The 14,796-nt window shown below is 46.9% G+C and overlaps 1 protein-coding gene across 6 annotated transcripts in view; it reads right to left on the bottom strand.

Moving 5' to 3' along the window:
* The window catches only part of PHC2 (polyhomeotic homolog 2), a 123,251-nt gene that overhangs the window by 49,288 nt on the left and 59,167 nt on the right, over positions 1 to 14,796 (bottom strand). For all 6 annotated transcript variants that reach the window (XM_072827287.1, XM_072827290.1, XM_072827288.1 and 3 more), the window contains exons 2-5: positions 5,059 to 5,271; positions 1,954 to 2,112; positions 806 to 883; positions 172 to 336 (exon numbers count right to left, since the gene is read on the bottom strand). In XM_072827287.1, coding sequence (XP_072683388.1) covers positions 172 to 336; positions 806 to 883; positions 1,954 to 2,112; positions 5,059 to 5,217 — 561 coding nt within the window. In that variant the 5' untranslated portion in view covers positions 5,218 to 5,271. The remainder of the gene's footprint in view (positions 1 to 171; positions 337 to 805; positions 884 to 1,953; positions 2,113 to 5,058; positions 5,272 to 14,796) is intronic.

The following is a 14,796-nucleotide window of genomic DNA, read 5'->3' as shown; positions in this document are numbered from 1 at the left end:
GTCAGGTGCCCTCTTGTTTATTCCACCCCTTAACCTCTTGCTGTCTGTTCCTTGGTGCTCCTTCCCTCCCCCCCACGTCTCTAATTCCTACCCTCTCTAACCTCCCAGGCCAGGCTTCTCTGCCTCCATCCTCCCAGCCCACCTGAGCCATGGCCCAGGCTGGGTACTCACCATCTGTGCCCTTAGATACATCTGTGCTTGGCTTGCAGTCAGGGCTGGAGAAGACGTGTTGCCCAAGAGCACAGCCTGCTGGGCGATGCCCGAGGCTGTTGCTGAGTTGACACTCTGTGCCCTGTTGATGAGCTGGGCTGCTGCTGGGGAGGCTGCCAGATTGATCTGGTGAGAGAGACACACACAGTAACAAACAGGAGGTTCTGTTGATTAACTCTGGGCCCCTCTCCTTCATTTCTTTCTTTCCCTATCTTCTGTTCCTTTGTGGATGCAGCCTTCTTTAGGACCTTCCTTGGTACTTGGGCCTTGGAGCATCCCCCAGCACCACCCTGGCTTCCGTGTGGGGCTGTAGGAAGGGTCCAATGGGGCAGAGAACTGAACTATAAACAGAGAGCCTGGACATTGGCAAGAAAGATGACAGGGAGTTACAAAAGTCAGGGTTAGAAACAGACATATGCTTTTTTTTTTTTTTTTTTTTTCCCTTCTGGCAAGAGTAATAGATTCCAGCCATGGTTGTCTGTGGCTGAGGATTCACCAGCTGGGTCTGGGAGCACGCGAGCATCTATCTAGGGCAAGGAGGAAGGAGCTGGTCCCAGAGCTGTAGGCTCTGTTTGCTGTTCCCCAACCTACTCACCGAGGATGACGGGGCTGGGGCCTGGGCAGACACATTGCTGCTAGAAGTGCTCCCCTGTCTGTTGGCCACCAGGCTTGCCTAGAAAAGAACAATTCTTATCACAGGGGTCCCAGGTCAACCCCAGCCATTCCCCAGGCTCTCAGAGGAAGCACTCTAGGACAGTGGTTAGGAGTCCATCCCTCATCTGCCTCATCTGTGTGGCCTCAAGTATGCGTTTCAGTTTCCACTTGATGAAGTGGGGATGATAACAGAATCTACTTTGTAGCATCAAGGAAAGGATTAAATAAGGCAAAGCATTTACATGTAAGCACTCAGATCATGAGCTATAATTATTACCTATCTTTCCCAGTGTCTGGACAGCCCTGCTTTAGCCTGCTCTATCATACTGGGCTCATGGACCCCGTGAAAGACTTTTGCGCATTCTGTCTGGCATGGCCAGCCTGCCCCCCTTCCCCGTGGCTGGATTCTTCTTCACGTGTTGGTTTCCGAGTACTCCAGCAGACAGACTGTCCCTCGTCGCCCACCGAGGGCAGTCCTCCTGTCTCTTGGTCAGAGCAAGCCCTTCTTCTCTTTCAGAGTGCTTATGGCAACTTAGAGATTTAGATATGTTATTTCCTTGTCTCTTTGGGTGTCTGTTTACTTGCTGTCACCCCACTTGAAGCTCCAAGAAGACAGGTCTGCAGTAGATTCAGTGTCTGACATGGACTGTGGCGCACAGTAGGTACACGAAACTTCCAGTGAACGAATGATTTCTTCTCAGCCACCAAGGACAGACAGGATGCTAGGTGGGCAATGGCCTTGTCTTGTAGACACCCACTCGGCTCCTCGGCCCCTCCTAATAGTGTGGTGCTATGGGGAGGAGGGACTCCTCCAGCTGTCTTCCTGGGCCAGGTGGGCAGAGAGTTCCACCATCCACTCATGGGCTGTGTGCCCAACCTCCCACAGACTCCTTCCTTGGCTGTAAAGGACCATGCCCACTGTGCCTGCACCTGCTCACCGGGGTTCTGTGAGGGTATAGTAAGAGAAGGCCTGGGGAGCCCATGCACAGGGTCTGCTCCTCCCTACTCTTACTTCTGTCAATGCCATGACTGCTCCCAGCACCCTCCCACCAATACCTCCCCCCCACGCCCTTGGGCGCCCTCTCTCACCTGTTGCACGGCCGCCAGGCTCTGGAGCTGGGCACTGCTGAGATGCTGCTGCTGGAGAGCTGCCGTCTGCAGCATGAGGTGCTGCTGCTGTGCAGCATACATCTGCTGCAGGTACTGGGCTGCTGTGCTGGGCTGCCTGTGCAGGGCCTGCTGGATCACCTAGGCCAGGTGGCAGGGGGAGGCTGCACTGTCACCTTGCTTGCAGAGGAGGGGGTTGTCCCTTCTGCAACAATGCCTTGTCAACCCCAGCTCCCCCTAGCTGCTCAGAGGATACTAGGTCTGTGACCACCACTGGAACAGATGGCCACTCCCTAGGGAGGCGAGAAGACAACAGGCTTTCAAACTTGATACTTCTCTGCCCTCATCTGTCCTGCACATCTTTGGCTCCTGTGTGCCTCGGCTCCTCCCCAACTGCATCTGCTTCTGTGTCAGCTGCCAGCTTGGAGAAAGTCAGAGCAGCAGTGCTGCTCTGGTCTGCTCTGGGCACTGGGGAGACTCAGAGAGGTTAGCAGTCCTGTAAGCCTCCGGTGAACTGTCCCATGCCAGGCTTGTTTGCCACTCCACCTCCCAGCCATTCCCTGTCCTCAGACTTGGGTGACTGGACCACTAGACGGTGACAGCAGGGGAACTGAAGCCCAAAGAGGCAGAGAGAAGGAAAGGGGTGGGAGAGAGAGGCCGGTGCAAAGGGGGGCCTAGTCCAGCATTAACAGTGCCAGCCAAGTGGAAACAGCCTGGGGCAACACCCTCCCACTGGGGCTGCTTGCCAGGGTCTGCTCCTGGCTGCTGAGAAGTGCTATGGGTCCCTTAGAAGATGGTCTCATTGGCCTTGGAAAGCAGGCCAGTGGCACAAGGATGATGCATTTCTCTTGTAATCTTTCCTTTCCCTTCTCCAGCGTTCCCTCTTTCTGGCTATCATCACCATCACCTGGCCTTGCTGCTACTTCTCTCTCCTGATGGGACTGGCTAAGCCACTGTCTCTAGGAAGCGACAAAGGTTGCCTTTGGTTCCCCCCACCGCTGCCCACCACTCTTCACTCACAGTGTCCCAAAGCCTCCCTTCGCCCCTAGGAACAAAGAAAGTGAATGCCTTTCACCCAACCCTGAGATCTTCTGTCTTCTTCTCCTAAGCCCCACAGACATTTCTCCTCCCTTCTCCTTACCTGGTCACCTATCTGCCATCTCTTGCCCCCTGATGCTCTATGCGGGCCCTGACCAGCCTTTGACCTGCTTGCTACCCCTTAGCTCTGCTAAATCCCTGACCATGGGACTGCTCCCAACCCTGGGTCCTGCCCCCAACAAGCAAGCATCCAGTCTGGCTCTCTCTAGCTAAGCATGACTTCTAGGGCTGCTGGCTCTGGAACAAAACCATATGTGGGCTCAGATCTGGAGTTCTGTGAAAACAGGCTAACATCACAGATTCTTCATGGGCTCTGGGGTCTCCTGATTCCCCTACCCTATCCCAAGCCTTCAGATCCCACTCCCCTTCAGTGTTCTCTCTCCTCAGAGGGTCCTGGTTTATACAAGCACAGTTCTGTTTATTCCTTGTTCTCTCCCAGAATTCTTTCTTCTTATTCCCTTTACCTAGGCCTCTCTATTTTCCTTAGACTCCTGAAAGTACCTCCCCACAATCTAGACAGTAGTAGCAGAGATACTGTGGCTCTTCCTCACTAGAGGGCTGGTGTCAATGAGTGGAAATGGCAAGAACCCTGTACCTGCTTGGGTACATAACACAGCCATGGGCGATTCCATCTACCATTGCAGATTGCAGAAAACCCCAAATCCCTTGTATCTAGAGTTGTGATGAGGGGTGGAAGGATGGCATATCCTAATGTGAGCTGCTAGAAGCTGTGTTCAAACACTCACATGCCAAGGGGCTAGGAAAAGGCTAGGTGTGTGGGGGGTGGCAGGAATGGGTGTAGGAAACATGGTTTTTATCCCATGGGGGAGGCAGATGTAACCCAAGGAGGGAAGACTCTAGTGTATCTGATGGTGTCTTCATACTCTCCCGCTGTCTGCTGTGACCCCTCCTCCACTCCCTAATCTGGGCCAGGGGCCAAAGCAGGGCAAGGTCATTTGTCTGGTACATCCATGCTGGATTAGCAAAGTTCTTCGGAGTGAACTCTTCTCAGCTGCATACACTTTGTGGCTTTTTTTTTTTTTTTTTTAAGATTTTATTTATTTATTCATGAGAAACACAGAGAGAGAGAGAGAGGCAGAGACATAGGCAGAGGGAGAAGCAGGCTCCATGCAGAGAGCCTGATGCAGGACTCAATCCAGGGACTCCAGGATCATGCCCTGAGCCAAAGGCAGACACTTAACCTCTAAGCCAATCAGGCATCCCCTCTTTCTGTGTCTTATCTGGGGGCCTCAAACAGATACTGTGGTGATTAAGAACACAGGGCTGCAGGTAGAATGAGGTTCAGCTTTTTTTGGTCTTTATCTGAATGACCTAGACAAGGTACTACTTTTACTGAGACTCAGCCTTCTCAGTTATGGAACTGTACCTATAATAGCCATTTTCAGCTACAGGAGAAGATACATCTGTGGTGATTTCGTACAGTGTGGGGCACAAAGCAGATGGTGAGACATGGGCATGACTGTTTGGAACCAGGTGTCATCATCACTCAGAAGCCTCATGGATGACACTTAGCAGACCGCTGCTTTAGGCAGCTTGCTTTGGGGTTCCTTTTTGGTCTCTAAGAAACTTTGTTTTACGACAGGGCAATGGTCCTTCGAATAGGTCTAGGTCATGGCTGAGAAGTTCCCAATCATTTTTTTCTGCTTGTTATTTTTACTTGTTCCAGCTCCCTACCCACTTTACACTTTCACATGCCTATCCTCCCAAACAGGACTCTGGGATCTGAGTCACCAGGTGAGATAATTTTCCAGGTTGTGAAGTGTTACCACTCTCCCTGAACCCCCTTGATTGGACCCGTCTAGCATCATTTCTCCTAACTGTGCCTAGATATATAACCAGGAACACCCCCTCCCTATGCCCAATCTAGGTTCCATACCCTGGTTGCTCCACCAGCCCATGCCAACACGTCCTCCTGGCTAGCCCCAAGATGATCCAGGAATACAATCTCTAGATCAGCTGGACTCTTACCTGCACGGTCTGCCGGTCAGGAATGCCACTGTACACAGAAATCTGGGGCCCAGTGGGGCGGCCACTCCCACCACTGCTGCCACTGTTGCAGCCACTGCTGGCACTGCTGGCAACACTGGCACTGCTGGATGTATGGGGGACTGGCAGCTCATTCTCCATGGCCTGCGGGATGGCACAGTCAGGGCGCTCCAACAGCAGAAGAGCAGGCGGATGCTGGGAGCAAAGAGGCAGAAGTGAAATGTCACAAGATGCTTCCTAGAGAACACACACATACACATCAGCTTTCCATCAGCCTGGGGTGAGACCACTCCTGAACTGAGGCCTGGAATATACCTGCCACCAGAAGGACAAGGCCAGGTGTGGTTCACTAGGTGAGATCTGAAATCAGATGCCTGATTTTATTTTATTTTATTTTATTTTATTTTATTTTATTTTATTTTATTTTATTTTATTTTTTAGATGCCTGATTTTTTTAAAAGATTTTATTTATTTATTCATGAGAGACAGACAGAGAGGCAGAGACACAGGCAGGCAGAAGGAGAAGCAGGCTCCATGCAGGGAGCCTGATGTGGGATTCCATCCTGGAACTCCAGAATCACGCCCTGGGCCAAAGGCAGGTGCTAAACCACTGAGCCACCCAGGGATCCCCTAGATGCCTGATTTTAAAGTCTATGACCTGGGAGCGCCTGGGTGGCTCAGTTGGTTAAGCATCTGCCTTCAACTCAGGTCATAATATTGGAATCCTGGGATTGAGCCCTTGGATTGAGCCTGGTTATCCTCTCCCTCTGCCTCTGCCCTTCCCTACCCACGCCCTGGCTCATACTCACTCTCTTTCAAATGAATAAATTTAAAAAACCTAAAAAAAATATCTATGACCTGCCATTCTTCCTTCTGCTAAACCAGCTAAAACCAGCAAAGGAGGCAGATTTCCTACAGTGGCCTTCCTGGCAATGATCTTAGGGGTCATCTCTTACCCCATGTCTACCTCTTCACTTTTGGGATGGAAAAACTGAGCATCAGAGAACTTATTATTCATCTGCATGTATATAGTCGATTAATGAAAGAAATGGGATTACAAGTCTGGAGAGAACAGAATTAGGGAAAGAGACAAATGAGGCAATAAATGAGCTGAAGTGTTTGTGTTTTTCAAGGCTAGAAGAGCTGCCAGTGTGTCTGGAGTCTCTGTTTTCTTGACGAGTATTTAGTGAGTGCCCTCTGATCTAATGCTGAGCCTGAGCAGGGCACTATATCAAGCAGTGTGGTTGAACTGCAGGTTTTGGGATCGGAAAGACTTGGGTTTTCATCCAGGCTCTGCTGCTTACGCTGGGAAGCCTTGGCAAGTCGCACTTGTCCAACCTTCTGTCTCAATCTGTCAGATGTAAGAATACATGAATTGGCGGGAGAATAAAGTCAAATAACAATACAAAGTGCTTGGGAGAGTGTCAGGCAAATACTGAGCGCACTGGCTGTTGTTGTGGTTATTAAAACTGTTCCAAGTCTGGTTCCAATAGATCAATCCTCTTCCAGCCTCCTGGAACCTTCTATCCTTGTCACTAAAGGATGCCAGGAATTCACTCAGGGACCATCCTATGATCTGGATTCACAACTGGAAATGACATGTCCCCTTGAGACACGTGTTGGGGAGCGAAGAGGCTGGGAGTGAAGGATGAGTGGTAGGAGACGCAGACCCGGTCCAAGGTTAAGTTCCCCTCTTTCTTCTTTTATGCTCTTCCTAAAATTCTCATTTCTACATATGAGCTCTTCCTTCTACCTATTCTTTCCTATAGCTAGAAATGACACTTGCCATCTCATCATAAACAGTGAATTCTTTGCTTGAAGATTATGCTGGTTTAAGAAATAAAGCATGGGATGGGGGGGGGTGGGATCCCTGGGTTTAGCATCTGCCTTTGGCCCAGGGTGTGATCCTGGAGACCCGGGATCGAGTCCCACATCAGGCTCCCTGCATGGAGCCTGCTTCTCCCTCTGCCTGTGTCTCTGCTTCTCTTTCTCTCTCTCTGCCTCTTTCGTGAATAAATAAATAAAATCTTTTTAAAAAGGAATAAAGCATTGGTTAGTAGAAAAATAAAGCATTGGTTAGTAGAAAAAAAAACAATAAGTATTAGTTAGGAGAAAAAACTAAAATAGTCATCAATGTCCTGTTGTCTTCTTCCCAACGCTGCTCAGGTTGGAGGCTGTCAACATTCCTCAGGCTGCCTTCTTCTGACAGGGTGGGTTTCACAGTGAACTGAACAAAGTAGGGGTAAAGGCTAAAGGATAGGAACGAGTGAGGTAAGGAAATGCAGGCCACTCCCAGTTCGGAGGCCTGTGGCTTCCAGGGCAGGAGAGCAACCTGCAAATGGCGCTCAGGTCCTAGGTCCTGGAGCAGTGATTTCCCCCTAATGTTTGTATGTCTGCGTTTACTGCCACAGGGCAAAGCTCTTGTCCAGGAGTTCCCTTTGTCCAGAGCTGTACACAGTGCTGGGTCTCAGTACAGCCATCACTTGTGAAAGATTCTGACGATGATAACGTAGGATCAACGAAACCGCAGAGTCCACAAATATTTCCTGTGCTCTGCTCCGTTGAAACCTACCTTGTCTTATGTTCTAGGGAGGGACAGTTGGGCTGGACAGAAAGGAACACAAGGTAGAATTCCAATCTTGCAGAAACCGACCAACTAGCTCTAGAGATGAGGCTCAACTGAAGTGTCAAGGATCATCACTGACAAATCAGAGTTATGTTTGGACACAGAATATCCCATAGAATACAGAAATCTTTTTTTTTTTTTAAGATTTTATTCATTTATTCATGAAAGACACAGAGAGAGGCAGAGACACAGCCAGAGGAAGAAGCAGGCTCTATGCTGGGAGCCCGATGTGGGACTTGATCCCGGGACTCCAGGATCACGCCCTGAGCCAAAGGCAGATGCTCAACCGCTGAGCCACCCAGGCGTCCCATCAGAAGTCTTCTTTTAGTTAAGTGCCTCACCTCCCTTTCCCAAGATGTTGATCAGGATTGGGTTTCAGGTCTCACTTTCATTCTGCCCTAGGAAATTTCAGTGGAAGCACTTATAAACATAAAACATAAAATGGGAAAACGGCATCGGCCACAGCAAATTAAGGATAGCGTGATCTACACATCCTGCATGATCAAGCCTCAGCTCTGGTTTATTTTCCTTTTTTAGCAGCTATGGCAGATCTCGTGCACAGCGTAGAAATGAAACAGGACGCAGTCCTAAAGAGAGCATGGCACTCCTGCATAGAAGAACTGGGCAGGCAAGGACAGCAACTGTTCCTCGTGCTGGGGAGGGAGACTCAGCAGCATGGGGACACAGACACAATGGGTCTCCTGAACTCTCTTTCCTGCCTGTCTCCTTCCTTCTGCTGCTAAGCCTGCCTTTCCCTTCTCTCTTCATTCTTGCATTTTGGCTTCTGCCCCGCAACTCCACTTCATTTTTTCTCATTAAATTTTCCCCCACTCCCTGGTTTTCCAGTTTTCCTGTTCTTAACTGCCCCGGTCCTTATCCTCTGTCATATGGGTTCTTCCTTGCACTGGCCCCATCCTCCTGCATGGGGAAGATTACACTCACCTTGATTCTGCTATGGCTCTGGGCTTTTTCCCTTTCTTTGACTCTCTGGAACATGAGCATGCATCTCCCCCACTCCCTCCTCTCTCTCTTACCCAGGTCCCATTGATCCTGAGTGGTTGTTCCAGTTTACTGTAATGAGCTCTCTCTCCATTCCTGACTTCTGCTCTCTCCCCACACTGTGCCCTAAACCTGCTTGCTTGCCCTGCCTCTGAGGTCCCTCGCTCCAGAGCTGGCTCACTCTGTGTCTGCCTTCCTTGCCTCCTGTGCTCTAGCTCTCTCTTCTTTCTTGGGGTCTTCCCTGCCTGAGGATGTCTCTCCCCCAGGCCTGATCCAGCATATCCTTTCACCTCTATTCAAGTGTGTGCTCTAGACAGTGCATGTGCCCTCTCCCTCTCCCTCCCTCTCTCTGGCTGGTACTCCCTGTTCTAACTCAAGATTTTGATAGCTACTACTGTCTCTCAAGTGTACACTCTCTCTTTGGCTCTCTCACTCACTCATGGAAAGCAGAAGAAGGAAGGACAGACTGCTTAGGAAATTAAGGAAAACATAAAAGGAGAAGCAACATTTGAGCTGCCTAAACCCACACTTTCTCACTTTCACTGAATAAAGCTGCCCTGTCCCACCCTCCACTCCTTGTCAGTCACTTCTAGAATGTTTTGTAATCAACAAGTTTCTGGTTCCCCCAAAATCTGAACATCTATTCAGCATCTACCAGATGCAGGGTATTCTTGCTAAGTACTGGGAATAGAAAAGAAGTAGAAGACATGAATCCTCATTTGAAGGTTTTCACTTTTGTGAGCATATCAGAAATGGTAAAACCTAAAGCCTCTTGCCCCAGAAAAAAATGTGACTAACACACAAATGTACTTATAATTATAGAGGTTAGTGAATGATTTTCACCCTGCCCATTAACTCTGGACTAAGAAGCTCCAGCAATTGGGCAGGAAGTACAAATTTGAAGACAAAACTATTATTCACTACTATATGCTAAGTTCCACCTGAGTGATTGAGACAACATTGGCTAGTGTGGAGAAAAGTGAGGTGTAAGGAATGTGTGCAGTGTGATCGATGGACAGTGGAGAAGGGCTTACTCTAGGCTTTATGAAGCCCAGATTTACACTGCTGCTGGATAAATAGTCACTGCTGTAAGAGAGATAGTGCCCAGCCCCTCCTTCTGGGTATTCTCAGTGGCTCAATTTTCCTAGGACAGGCAATGCACTAAAGGAGAAAGAGCAATCCTAGCTTTGGGAATACCTGTCCACTGTTGCCTTTGGTCTTGGGCAAGGCAGGCTCTCTCTCTGAGTCTTGGTTTCCTAACCTGCAACATTGGGTCATAATAATACCTGCTGGGGATAGTGGTGGTGTATGTTTGTGAGGATTCACCTCTGAGCCTCATTCCACTTTTCTAACTGTATATAGGCATGTGTCAGAGATATTGCAGGTTTGGCTCCAGACCACCACAATGAAACAAATATCACAATAAAGTGAGACAGGGATGCCTGGGTGGCTCAATGGTTGAGCATCTGCCTTTGGCTCAGGGTGTGATCCCAGGGTCTTGGGATTGAGTCCTGTACCAGGCTTCCTGCCAGGAGCCTGCTTCTCCCTCTGCCTGTGTCTCTGCCTCTCTCTGTGTGTCTCTCATGAATAAATGAATGAAATCTTTAAAAAAAAAAAAAAGTGAGGCAGATGAATTTTCTGGCTTCCCAGTGCACATAAAATTTATGTTTACACTATCCTGGAGTCTGTTAAGTATGCAATAGCAGTACGTCTAAAAACATAATGTATATACCTTACTTTAAAAATGCTTTATTGGGACACCTGGGTGGCTCAGTGGTTGAGCATCTGCCTTTGGCTCAGGATATGATCCCAAGGGTCCAGGATTGAGTCCCACATCAGGCTCCTTGTGGGGAGCCTGCTTCTCCCTCTTCCTGTGTGTGTCTGCCTCTCTCTCTGTCTCTCATGAATAAATAAATAAATAAAATCTTTAAAAAATGGTTTATTGCTTTAAAATGCCATTCAAGGGATCCCTGGGTGGCGCAGCGGTTTAGCGTCTGCCTTTGGCCCAGGGCGCGATCCTGGAGACCCGGGATGGAGTCCCACGTCAGGCTCCCGGTGCATGGAGCCTGCTTCTCCCTCTGCCTGTGTCTCTGCCTCTCTCTCTCTGTGTGTGACTATCATAAATAAATAAAAATTTTTAAAAAATGCCATTCAAATATAATAATGAAAAGGTATGAAATATTGTAAGAATTACCAAAATGTGACGCAGAGACACATAGTGAGCAAATGCTGTTGGAAAAATGGCACCAATATACTTGGTTGACACAGGGTTGCGACAAACCTCTGACTTGTAAAATAAACATGGTATCTGTGAAGCATTACAAAAGAGGTACAGTTGTATTCCGCGATGGGAGTCTACTGCTGTAGTCTGGTGGCTCTGCTTTCCTTCACCAAATACAGCATGTTCATCATGATTTCTCCTGCTCTTTAATTTTGATGAAGTCAAATTTATTTATTTTTTCTTTTGTTGCTGCCACATCTAAAAAAACAGTGCCTAATCCAAAGTGAGGGAGATTTACACCTAAATTTTCTTCAAAGAGTTTTATAGTTGTAGTTCTTACTTTTTTTTAAGTTTCTTTATTTATCTTGGTATGTTATCTCTATACCCAATGTGGGGCTCAAACTTCCAATCTTGAGATCAAGAGTCACATGCTCTTTCAACTGACCCAGCCAGGTGCCCTGACAGTTTTTACATTTAGGCCTTAGATCCATTTTGAGTTAATTTTGTATGTGGTGTGAGATAAGGGTACAATGTTATTTTCATTTTTTAAATTGTGGTAAAAAATATATAACTCGAATTTGCCACTCACAATGTTGTGAGTGGTAATGACCACTCTCTACTACTAGAATTCTTTACCACTCCAAACAGAAACTCTAAAATCATTTAGCAGGAACTCCTCAATCTCCTCTTGCCCCTGCCGGCTCCTAGTAACCTCTAATCTACTTTCTGTCTCTACGAATTTGTCTAGTCTAGATATCTCCTGTACATGGAATCATACAATGTTTGTCCTTTTGTGTCTGGCTTATTTCATCTAGGATAATGTTTTCAAGGCTCATGATGTTGTAGCATGTGTCCTTTTTTGGCTGAATTCCATTATATGTGTATATCACGTTTTGTTTATCCATTCATCAGTTGATGGACACTTGGGTGTCCATCATTTTAGCTATGTGAATAATGCTGCCATGAACATTGGTGTATGAATATCTGCTTGGGGCAGCCTGGGTGGCTCAGCGGTTTAGCGCCGCCTTCAGCCCAGGGCATGATCCTGGAGACCCGGGATCGAGTCACACATCAGGTTCCCTGCATGGAATCTGCTTCTCCCTCTGCCTGTGTCTCTGCCTCTCTCTCTCTCTCTCTGTCTCTCATGAATAAAATCTCTTTAAAAAGAGAGAGAGAAAAAAACAAATATCTGCTTGAATCCCTGCTTTCAATTCTCTTGGCTATTACCCAGACGTGAAACTGCTGGATCATATGGTAATCCTACGTTTAGCTTGTTGAGGAACCACCAAATTGTTTTTCCTAACTTAATTCTTTTGCATGTGGATATTCCTGTTGTCTCTGTTCCATTTGTTTAATTACTTCTGTTCTTGGGCCCACACAATTTCCCCACCAAGCTTCTTAGTATGGCATATCAACCCTCCCTGAATTAGCCCTCCCTGCCTCCCTGGCCTCATTTCCCACTATTTTTTTCCACACTATACTGTCACTTAGCATTATTCCAAACAACCTGAAATTTTGGATACCTTGCGGTTCCCTACTTCTACGGATTACTGATGTGGTTTTACTCATGCTGTTCTCTTCCCCTGAAATGCTTCCCTTCCATTTTTCACCTAACCAACTTGATCTTCAAAACAACTTGTGTCTCTTTGGTGAAACATACACTCAGTACACCTCCTCTAACACTTCTCTTGTTTCCCTCAAACTAGGTTCTAACATCTTCTGTTGAGCCCTCCAATTGGATAGCTTTGCCCACAACACTTCATGTGCTTACCTCTTTCCTAGCACTCATCATGTAGTATTATAAGAAAGTGATTTGCTTATGTGCTCACCACTGGACTCTGAACTCCTGGAGAACAGGGGTAATGTCATATTTTCCCATATATACCTGATACTTCATTCCATAAATGTTTGTTGAGCAGAATTGTTTGAAAGGCACCACACTTGGTCCTACTTCTCATCTGAAAGCTCAGCTTTCTTTCTACCTCATCTAGATTCTCCCAAACTTATTTATTTATTTTATTTTATATTATTATTTTTTAATATTTTATTTATTATTCATGAGAAACACAGAGAGAGAGAGAGAGGCAGAGACACAGGCAGAGGGAGAAACAGGCTCCATGCAGGGAGCACAACATGAGACTTGATCCTAGGTCTCGAGGATCATGCCCTGGGCTGAAGGCGGCGCTAAACCGCTGAGCCACCCAGACTGCCCATCTCAAACTTCTTTAAAACATACATGACTGGTCTCTGCCTCTCTCTGTGTCTCTGATGAATAAATAAAATCTTAAAAAAAATACACAATCGGTGACTTAATTTCTGTACCTTCCATCAAGAATATCTACTACTAATAATGTTTATTTATTGAGTACCTACTACCACATGTCAGCACTATAGTAGATGTTTTAAATATATTCATGACCTCCCTTATGATATAGGTTTTATTATCCCAGTTTTGTCAATGAGGAACTTATCTAAGCAACTCATCTAAGGTCATCAGTGAAGTAGGATTCAAAACTGGGTTTGACTTCAAAGCCAGAGCTCTTGGGGCAGCCCTGGTGGCACAGCAGTTTAGCGCCACCTGCAGCCCAGGGCGTGATCCTGGAGGCCTGGGATAGAGTCCCACGTCGGGCTCCCTGCATGGAGCCCGCTTCTCCCTCTGCCTGTCTCTCTGCCTGTCTCTCTCTCTCTGAATGAATAAATAAATAAATCTTAAAACAACAACAACAACAACAACAAAGCTAGAGCTCTCCCCACTATACCCTCTGATACTTCACCCATAATGTCATCTTGAGCCATTATTCAGTGACATTGGGCAAAGCCCATTTCAGAGTATACTAGATTTTTCAGAAGTGGAAAGGAACTATGACCACTGAATTTAATCTCTTAATTGTTAATGTCTATTAAATATATTTTTAAAAGATTTTTTAAATTACTTAATTACTTATTTAGAGTGCAGGTGTGGGTGAGGGGCAGAGGGAGAGAGGAGAGAGAACCCCAAGCTGACTCTGTGTTAGTGTGAAGCCTAACACAGGGCTTGATCTCACAACTTAGACTGTGACCTGAGCCAAAATCAAGACTTAGACACTTAAGAAGACTGAGCCACCCAGGTACCCCAATGTCTATTAAATATTTTATACTTATAAATAATCTCCCTATATATAATACATACATAAAAGATAATATGCATGTATACCCACCAACACTACCATAATCTCCCTTGTTTTTCCTATGCAAAAACTGAGGCCCAGTTTTGGGGGAAGTGGCTACTCAAGGAGATATGGCTCCTTTGACTCTCTTCCTGTAGCATAGACACGGGAGGCACACCCAGAAAACCTACTCATGGTAGTGGAGATTTATTCAACCAGAAGGTTGGAGTTTGCCCTGAAGAGAGATCAGAAGCTAGGGTCCTGGCATATGTCACTTTCTCAATGGTATCCCAGTAGAAGGGAGCTTGAATTAGAAAGAAACGGAATCAATTAGAAAGTGTGGACTGATACGGTAGCATTCAAATTTTTTCTACTATAGTTCCTCTCTTTAAACCCGAGCTCTCTGTGTTTTACCCACTCCTGACTTCTCTTTTCCCCAAAGCTCTGGTCTATGGGATACAAAGGAGGTGTTGTGGAGTCTCAGTAAGGTATCCATAGACTCTCATAAAGTGCCCAATGCTGGGGCTTCATATTAGAAAATCTGAACCTTTAAATTTCATAGCATCTAGGCTTTCAGCACCTTCTACACCTCTATTCAATTTCCTTTTAATTCCTGCTCTTATTTCTTCCCTTCTTCTCCTTCTAAACTAGTTCCTTATTTCTTCCCCAAGGCCACCCACCCTTGTGGACTCCCACTGTGAACCACAGCCAAATCTGATTAATGGCTA

Source organism: Canis lupus, chromosome 5 (genome assembly GCF_048164855.1).
Source record: "Canis lupus baileyi chromosome 5, mCanLup2.hap1, whole genome shotgun sequence".
NCBI classification, from domain to species: Eukaryota; Metazoa; Chordata; class Mammalia; order Carnivora; family Canidae; genus Canis; species Canis lupus.
The sequence above is the reverse complement of the archived record's forward strand: the minus strand, read 5'-3'. Positions and strand labels throughout refer to the sequence as shown.